This window comes from Triplophysa rosa, linkage group LG11, assembly GCF_024868665.1.
Source record: "Triplophysa rosa linkage group LG11, Trosa_1v2, whole genome shotgun sequence".
NCBI classification, from domain to species: Eukaryota; Metazoa; Chordata; class Actinopteri; order Cypriniformes; family Nemacheilidae; genus Triplophysa; species Triplophysa rosa.
In genome coordinates this window covers 6092891-6102473 of record NC_079900.1, presented here as the reverse complement: position 1 = coordinate 6102473, position 9583 = coordinate 6092891, and the positions used below count along the sequence as shown (strand labels likewise).

At 36.8% G+C, this 9583-nt stretch overlaps 1 protein-coding gene across 2 annotated transcripts; it reads left to right on the top strand.

Annotated features, from left to right (window-relative positions):
* The first annotated feature begins 427 nt into the window (after positions 1-427).
* Positions 428-9258, top strand: copz2 (COPI coat complex subunit zeta 2). Of its 2 annotated transcripts, XM_057347181.1 has the most exons (10): positions 428-539; positions 1945-2013; positions 2579-2663; positions 4388-4479; positions 4728-4783; positions 6124-6201; positions 6361-6412; positions 7476-7514; positions 7706-7738; positions 8288-9258. In XM_057347181.1, the coding sequence occupies exons 1-10, from the start codon at positions 522-524 to the stop codon at positions 8333-8335; spliced, it is 570 nt and encodes a 189-aa protein (XP_057203164.1). In that variant the 5' UTR covers positions 428-521; the 3' UTR covers positions 8336-9258. The 2 variants fall into 2 exon arrangements, with proteins under 2 accessions (XP_057203164.1, XP_057203165.1); XM_057347182.1 differs by lacking the exon at positions 7706-7738.
* Positions 9259-9583: the final 325 nt, after the last annotated feature.

The following is a 9583-nucleotide window of genomic DNA, read 5'->3' as shown; positions in this document are numbered from 1 at the left end:
GCAGTGGCCAGCCTATTGCAAGTGACGATTCTTACGGGTCACTCCTCCACTCTGTAACTATTCGGATTTACCTCATGCGGGCAGGCAAATTTATGAAATTTATTTGCATACAGCAGCCTTATCTAAATTACTCTATTATTACATTTCCTGTTGGTACATTACATACATGGCAGTAACGAATGTTTCTCTCTAAAACGGATTACAACAAAATACACCAGAAAGTGAACACCCAAAACATCCAAGATTTTTCAAACAAAAGATTTATATTTAACACTATGCTATTTATAATTTCGTACATCTAAATTTATTACACTTTTATATTATATCTCTGTGTTTATCTTCATTAAAAAGATTTTCCCAACCGGTACGCTGGCATAGCCGCCATTGTGGCTCCTGCCATTGAGCCATCATGGCGGCTGTGTGGCTGCAGTTGCAGATCCGCCCCCTGTGAGTCAGAGGATTTCTGGAGCGCTACTGTAATGACAGCTCAAAGCTGTCCACGTCAACACTGAGCTACCACCATGGACTGCGCGGCACTGGTAGGATATATGTATTATTCAGTCTCTATTTTTAATGTGTTTTACTCACTGTCACTTTGAAAGACTAGATCGTGTCGCTTTGCTAGCAGTTTACGTCTTTGAATTTCCGGTAAAATGCGTTTTCAACAGCAAATATATGCGCTTTATTATAATGTACGGCTTAGCGTGCTAACTTGGAACAATATTATAAGACATACTGCAATTCTAAACTACGGTAAATGTGCTGAATTATCTGGTATCATGCATAGCTCATGCATGCATTTGGTCTCGCGAAAGCTAAGTCGTTGTTGCCAGAACTCGATCGGATTTCTTCGCTAAACAAACGCAAATTTATGTAAACCAAAACTAACATTTATGAATATGCCACGCGGATTATAAACGCATGATTCGTTGAAGCGTACGGATGGGAATTTGGCCAATTTCACTTGCTCTGAATGGCTCATATCTATTCTCCACTCGCAGTTTGCTCTGAAAGTTTTTTCCGTCTACTAGTGGAAGATGTGGCTTTTCAGAGTGGGACGTGGATGCCACGTCCGCGGTGCGCGTCTCGAGTGGAGCGCGCGCCGTCTGGATGGTGCGCGTGATTGATTCCACAGGTGGACACTTGGGCTAGATCAGACCGTTTTAATTGTTTTATGCCTTGACCTATATAAACAAAATCTACTCCAACTACAAATGGTTAATTCGGTAGCAGTTGCAAAGGTATTGTAGCACTGCTTTTTATGCATAAAATTAACACGAATTTTACTGCAGTTAAAGTCTAGTAACTATACCTAAACCATGTTGGTAAAATATGGTTACTATATTACAGCCATCATGCTTAATTGTCTTAAAAGAAGGATGAGTTAATTACACTATTTTACACATTACACTAGTTAACTGGTTGAAAGACAACTTTTTATAAACTTTTACAGCGTGGATTTTTAGTGCATTATGTATGTCCAGTAAACAGAAGTTAACACAGGTATCACCGTTTATCTAGGGTGGAGTTACCTTATCCCGAAGGTGTGTATCGAGACAGACAAACCATTTTACAAAACATACAATGACAGACAGGATCCTTTTCCATAATTTTTAACCGGATGATCTAAAGAGCCACCCCGTTCACCTGGCCCAAGTTCTGTGATACACTCAGGCTCTGGATCAGTGGTAGTCAGTGCATGACAGAACTTTGGCCCGGACGGACCCAGACGTTGGAGTGGAGCCAGAAAGCCAACAAGCAGCACTGTCTGTCTGGATCTTCTCTTTTCATTGCCTTTGTCTACATTGTCTACATCGTGATGTTAGTTTAATGGCCTCTGTATGCTCACAACAGATCCATTGTAGAGATTGTACTGTATTTTTGTCAAATATGCAAACAAAAACCTTACTAATGCTGAATGCTCACGAATGTGTTTTTAATCAGGAACCATCACTATACACAGTAAAGGCCATCTTCATCTTAGACAACGATGGAAACAAACTACTTTCAAAGGTGCATAAAGCGAGAAGTGTATCCTCCTTTATTATTTCTTTTCTTTGGTGAAACAGAGAAAATTCCTCTAGACATTTGGGTTGCACAGCCGTGTACAATTGATGAAGTATTGCATGCAACATATTTTCTATTTGTTAATAAAGGTTAAATCATTTATTAAAACTGATGGCAGCAACGATCAGTAAATTATCTAAAGAAACCATAATACTTCATTCTTTAGACATTCCACTGTAAATCCACATTCCTGCAGAGTTTAATTTGAGATATAATTTAACACACTTTAGCCAGATAATCCAGGTCTTTATGTTCATTTGACAATTTCAGGAAGGTGTGTTAGAACTGTATGTGAGTACTCTGAGTTCTTGAAACCACAACAATTGTTTGTAATAAAGCTCATTCTGAGTCTGGAAAAAAAAACAGGTTAAAATAAAACTATGCAAGAATGAGGATCTGTGCCACTAAGTCATTCTAAAACAAGAAAATAGGCACGAAAATATGGAAAATGGGTAATGCATTTTAAATCACCACGAATATGCTATAAAATGTGATGCCTTTGCAATTTCAGTACTATGATCTTGAACTCTACCCCTCCGTGAAAGAGCAGAAGAATTTTGAAAAGAACGTCTTCAACAAAACCCATAAGGCTGACAGTAAGTTTTACATTATTAAGATGAACCCACTTTATTAACCAATACTCATACTTTCTCTTTTTCATTGAGCCGAGCATACAAAGATTGAATTGTGCTGATTCGGGTCAGGTTCTAAATATCTCATGCAGCATCCTAAAATAAAACAGACTTCATATCTACGTTACAGTGGGTCTTGGTTACATTTGCAAGGTTCCTCCGGGTCCTATAGGTCAGATTACCGAGAAACAGGGTGGGGAAGCTGTACAGAATTAACAAATGTTTATGTCACTTGCCCTGTGGGGTGAAGGTGTATGACACCAGGGCGATAAAGCCACCCTGATCAGTTTACCTGTTTAAGTGTTTGCTATGTTAATATGGTCATAATACACACCTCTATCTGTCACTAAAAGTTGAAACCGGTGAAAGGTGAAACTGTCTGGCCTGGTCAGATTTCTTCTGTTTTTGACCATAGTTTTCATTTCTCTGTTAAGAATGAATGTATTGCTGTTTGTTTGAGTTAAATAGAGTTAAAGATAGCGTCCGGCCTGATGTAGAGACATGCTTAATATGTAAAGTTCAGTAATCGACAAAAAAAATGTCTGACCTGTAATCAGCTTTTCCAACATATAAAAGAGAATTTTTACAAAACCTGCAACGGATCCTATATGGGCTGTACTCATTGGCCCATTGTATTGTACTGACTGTCATATAGTGCAGTATATATTAAAGTCCCAGTGAAATAAAAAATGACAATTCTTATTTTTTCATGAAATATTGCAGCGTTTATAGTAAATAGCTTATCAATGTGGGTCATTTTCTTTTTAAAATTCATGTACCTTCATAATCTTCAGTTAAAATCTGAAAATGCACTTCCGCCCTGAAATGCCTATCTATCTCAAATGACGTAAATTAGACGGCTTGGCCGGAGCATCCGTTAACTCCTCCCCTTCAACTGTTAGTCTGCTGCCAATTTCATTTCAAATTCAATGCAACTGCTGTTTGTACACATCCAATCAATCAAGCCACACCCTCTAATTTTCCCTTTTGAAATTCCTTTTCACTCGTAAATGTGTCAGAATACGGAAGTAAAAACGACCGCAACTTCTGGTTCACGGGGACTTTAAATAAATAGCAGCCACACTCTTTTTTTTCTTATAACAAATTATCTTGACTGTGAGAAGAACTCAGTATGCACATCATTTAATCAATGCTCTCATCTGGCACAATAATACAATGTCTTTAAATTATCTTCGTTTGGGGGCTTTTAAAGGTCCAGTGTATGTCATTTAGTGGCATCTAGTGGTGAGGTTGCGAATTGCAACCAACGGCTCTCTCCTTCCCTCGCTTTCGAAGCACTATGATGGCTCTCACAGAACTGAGATGTTGTCACGTTTTCGCTTTTTTGCCGAAGGAGAAAACGTATTTACGAAACGCGCTCTGTTGAGCAGTTTGTCCGTTTAGGGCTACTGTAGAAACAAAATGGCGAATTCCATGTAAGGGGTGTATGTAGATAGAAATAGCTCATTCTAAGGTATTAAAAACATAACGCTTCATTATGTAAGATCTTTATTCACCTCTGAAGACATGTTTATGTTATGTAGATTATATTGCATTTCTGTCAATAGATCCTCCAAAAAATTACACAGCACCTTTAAGCATGTATTGCTATTATAGATACAATTAAATGCAAATTTTAATAATTTATTCACAAATTAATGTTTTTGAATTCCTTTTTCTGTATACAGATGAGATTGCCTTCCTAGAGGGAATGACAATAGTCTACAAGAGCAGTGTAGACTTGTTCTTCTATGTGGTTGGCAGCCCCCAGGAGAATGAGGTAAGTCCTCTGTACAGATGAGCTGGCCTGTGATTGGTTGATGTGTTCTCCTTAATGCAGCCATAGGTTGTGTTATTTAATTTTCATGTGCAAACTCATACTAGTTTATTATGGAGACTCATATAGTTTATTATGGAGAGTTGTGATACTGATCAGCCATTAGATATTTGATACTTTTAGTTTGTATACAGTGATGCAGATTAAAATCATTTTTGGTTTCTCTCTTTTCTCTTATGTTTTGATTTCAGCTCATGCTGATGGCTGTGTTAAATTGCTTGTTTGACTCTCTCAGTCAGATGTTACGGTGAGTGTATACTACTATATTCACAGAAATATATTTCAAAGGTTGGTTTAACAAGAAATCAATTTAAATCTTTTACTGCGATGATCTTAATGACATTCCAAAACTGTAGGATTGACAATGCCCAGTTGCTTAAACTTAGCCGCTAATTTAAGACAGCGTCTTAACAACTATTCTCACTGACTAGCAATTAGTTAGGGCTAATCAGTCTTACTTTTCATATTTCAGTTAGCCCAATCTACCTTTTTATGTAACTGATTTAAAAAAGGTATAACCAGTCTTGAAGAAAAAAATTAGATGACTAACTTCTAAGACTAGTCTAAGCAGTTTATGCAAACGGCCCCTACTGTACCGCAATAGTGTCTAAAAGAGGTTGTGAAAAACATAAACATGCACTTTAAGTAAAATAAGGAATAAGGCTGTCAGTGTCTCCATTTCTTCCACAATCTTTCCTTTTTGTTTGGAAGAACATAAATAAATAATGAGAGAATTGTATTTTTTTTGCAAACTATTACCTTAACGGGAATGACAATTCTATCATAATTTGCTCACCCTCATGTCATTTCAAACATTTATGACTTTCTTTCTTCTGCAGAACACAAAAGGAGATATTTTGAAGAATATTGGTAACCAAATAATGGCGGTACCCATTCACTTCTATTGTGTAGACACAGAATCAATGCAAGTCAATGTAGCGCCCTTGTTCGGTTACCAACAGTCTTCAAATTAGGGTGAGTAAATGATGACTGGATTTTCATTTTTTGGGTGAACTATCATTTTAAGAGCAGTTTAATGACATTATTCTGGCTGCTTATTGGCAGTTCATGTAGTTTGATGTCTTAATAATAGACAAACATAGATACCACATTGACTATAAAAACATACGAATGAACGTGGGAGCTGAATAAACAGGGTATTTCTATAACAAGCACAATAACGTTTAACTGATTTTGATGGAGTACAAAAGCATCTCAAGTACTTTGTATTCCGATAGTTAGTCTTGGCATAAGTTTTGGTACTCCACAGAAACTATTATAAAAGTGATTGTGCTTTTGTTTACTTATATATGTTCATAGGACAGTATGGGACCATTCAATATACTGACGTATGCTGTGTCTATGGTCAGAATTCCCTGAATTCTTATCATGCAAGGTTTGCTGGTAACCATAGAAACTGGTGGAGGCACAGCAGAAATGACACATTCTTGCCATCCGGTTTGCTAAACACCACCTTGTGTATGTTTGATGGTGTTTATAAGAACCCTAGCAGTGCAAGCAAGGGCAATCTTCACCCATATGTTAAAACACCATTTAAATGTGAGATTTGTGGTTCTCCTCTAACAGAAAGAGTGTGGAGAAAAGGACTCTGCTGGATAATATGGACGGGGTGTTCCTGGTAGTGGATGAAATCATTGATGGAGGGTAAATACCCATTCTTGAGTAATGTTCATTTATTTGGGTTGCATACATGTGGACACTTAAAAAAATCGACGTATTCATAGCATTAAAAACAAAACCATATCATACGTATTCAACATTTATGATAATGTGGATGTATGATGCTCTTCAATTTGTTCGCAGAGTGATTTTGGAGAGTGACCCCCAACAGGTCATTGAGAAGGTCAACTACAGGGTAAGAGACTAGAGGAACAATATGTTTCATTAAATAATATGCTGACAGTTCTCGCATTGTATACTTTCTTTGCTTTTAAAAGTTTTGCTGATTGCATGTTTTTGAGCCTTATGATACACAAGAGACGGGTCACAGACACAACAGCAAGTCAGCAAAGTCTTTTATAGCCAGATCTTCTGTTTCCTGTTTGAATGATTTCCTCAGCACATCATTGTATTGTGACAGGAAGTTGCCCTTTTTATCCCAAAAGTGTAGTTTTTGATTCCTTTATTATGGATTAAATGTGAATAACTAGCAGGACTAGTGTAATCCGTACCATTCGATGAAATTAAATGCAATTATTATTATTTTTATTTAATTAGAGTTTTGCATTCACATAGTCAGTTGTTTCCGAAACGTATTAGTGACGTATATAGACACTATTTCACTAAACATCCCCTCTCTCGCCCTGTCAGTGTGTGTCAGAGCAAGCGTTTGGCTTTGTCCTTTTTGATTACATCATTGGGAACGTGGAGGGCCAAGGAGAGAAACGCCAGCTCTTGTAGCCCCTCCCCCACCCATTTATTGAGAAGAAGAAGCGGGTGAGAGAGCGGGCAGGTAACTGCATGGCGTGCGCGGGTGTATTCGAGGCTCAAAAGAGGAACAGCTGTAACTGAAGCAGCCAATAAATATTAAGCAAACGTCTCGTTGCGCTCCCTGACGGCCGACCGTAAACCTTTTGCTGTGGAGTGGGGAACCGTGATTCACATGAGTTATGCTCACAGACACTCAACAGCATGATCGCAGTTTAACAGACCTCAGACTGCTGACTGATGGGTCATAAAATCTGACGCTATAGTATACACGTGTGTATGTGTACGACACTTATTTTAGATAATTGATGCATTTGTAACTATTGCTGATGATAATAATTGGTCAAAATTGGCTTTGTGTTTCACCCCCACATGACTACACAATAACAGTTAGAAGCGTCTTGCACGATGTCTGTTTTAGTTGGTTGCCGTGTGCTGTATGTTGGTTTAGTTTGTCATTTTCTTTTTCTGCACTCTTGATTGTTTTACAGGCAGATGACAGCCCATTATCAGAACAGAGTGTGGCACAGGTACAGAACACACAAATACACCTTTACACACAGAAGACACAAAAGCATCCAAACACATTAATTCTGTAAATGTTCTGTGGTAGTCAGACTGTCTTACATAACTTTTGAAATATCTAAATCTAACCTTCATTAACATCTGTGCTAATTGCACGCTCATTCGTAACCTTGTCACTAACCTTTAACCCTTACAGCACATCACTGGCAAACTGGCTATCACTTCGAATGTAAGTGCATGAATGCATAAGTTAACTGTGCTGAGCTGTGCATGTGCATGAGAAAGATGCTGTATTCAGTTTTGCAAATAAGTAGAAATGGTTACAATGATTGTAAATTGTTCTAATTAGAAATACGTCTTTCCTAAGACAATCCGGGATACAAAAACTGAACTTGAATTGAAGCGCTGATGAGGGGTAGGAGTCATATTGCGGTCTTCATGCGCCACCCTGTGGCCGTAATGAGAAACTTATCCGAGTGTTTTGAGAAGGGTTGTCCTTGAGAAAAAACACCTCGAGAAATTTGAAGGAATTAAAATGACATTTTATTTAATTACGCTGTTCATTATGCAAATAATGTAAAACTTGAGAAAATAAATCAATTAAATGGTGCCTTAATTCGTTATTTTACACAAAAATACACAATAAACCTGAAAATCATATTTTATAAAATTATTAAAAACACATCTAATTTCACTCTGCAGGACACCTTAAATTTCATATATGTAGAATCATGGTCTGTCACATTATCCATTTTTAATCTTATTTTTTATTTTTTAGGTGTTGCAGTCAGCGAAGGAGCAGATCAAATGGTCAATTCTGAAATAAGTCAACTATTTTTTGTCTTGAAGTTATAATTAAATTATTAAAAGGAAATTGGGAAGCAGTTTGTTGAAAAAAAGTTGTAATTTAATTAATTATAGAAGTGTGCCATGAAGTCAGTTTATGAGGACGGCCTCTCAGTTAGTTTGAAAAGTATGCATATTTATATTTTTGTGGAAGAATGGCTGTCGTTAAGTGTAATAGAATGCAAATATGTATTTGCTTATCAGGTTCTGAAAAGGACATCAGCCAATGCACAATGTATTAAGTCCAATGCTATTTTTCAATACTGGTCAACCCATATGACTTGGGTTAAGACACTATTATGTCTTGTGTGGTATTTCTTTTTTTATTATTCATAACATTTGTATGATGTTTGTCAAAAAGTTCTGTTACACTACATTTGATATTACCCTACACTATGTAAAACATTGGTCAAATTTTACAATTTTGGGTGTAACATGTCTTATTCTGGTGCATTCATCATATTAAATAATATGTGATTTAAACCAGTTAATTAAGATGCTACCACAGTAAGCATATTTTTAACTTACCTGACAAAACCTTTTTACCTTGTATCCGAACAGATATATTTTACTGTTTAACAAATGTGGTGTTTATTGCTTTAAATTATAAATACAAACTATTATGATATTAATATGATTCATTTAGCGCTATGTAAATAATAATTGTCTTGTCACACCAATGACACATTATAGAAGTGCTATAGAAATTTACTAAATATTAAAATATAGCAAAACAATTAAAAAATGTCCTATTTGATGCTGGATAACTGAGAAGCCTTTTTAAAAAATATTTTTTGCGTACTAGTAGCCTATGTACTTTGTAATAGGATTGTTACATAGTCCCTATTATATCGAACCTTTTGTAACAACGGTTTTGTCATTATAATTTAATAAATATGATTTTGATAGAAGTTGTGTAGTCGTTTCTTGCTGAGTCTGCCGAGAACACATTGATGTTGCTTCGCATTGGTGAGAGAAAATGTCGTGTAGACCAATCAGATTTGGGTAATCATGAATATTCTCCATATGCGCGCATAAATATACCATTCACAAAGAGAGAAGGTGTGGCTTGGTCGGCCATTGGATGCCGTAAGCCAATGGAAATCGTAAAGCCGAGTCTCCGCCTCCGCGCTGCAACCAGTAATATGTCTGGTGTCGAATTGTCGAAACATGACTGGTCCCAGTTACGCATAAATGAGCGTTGAGCAAGTCGGGTTAACAGTCACTG

What these genes read in the sequence shown, in the direction of transcription:
- copz2 (XM_057347181.1), top strand. An exon ending in TTGAGAAGGTCAACTACAGG is followed by an intron (nt 6,413 to 7,475) that starts GTAAGAGACTAG and finishes ATTGTTTTACAG; the next exon opens with GCAGATGACAGCCCATTATC. An exon ending in AACTGGCTATCACTTCGAAT is followed by an intron (nt 7,739 to 8,287) that starts GTAAGTGCATGA and finishes TTTATTTTTTAG; the next exon opens with GTGTTGCAGTCAGCGAAGGA.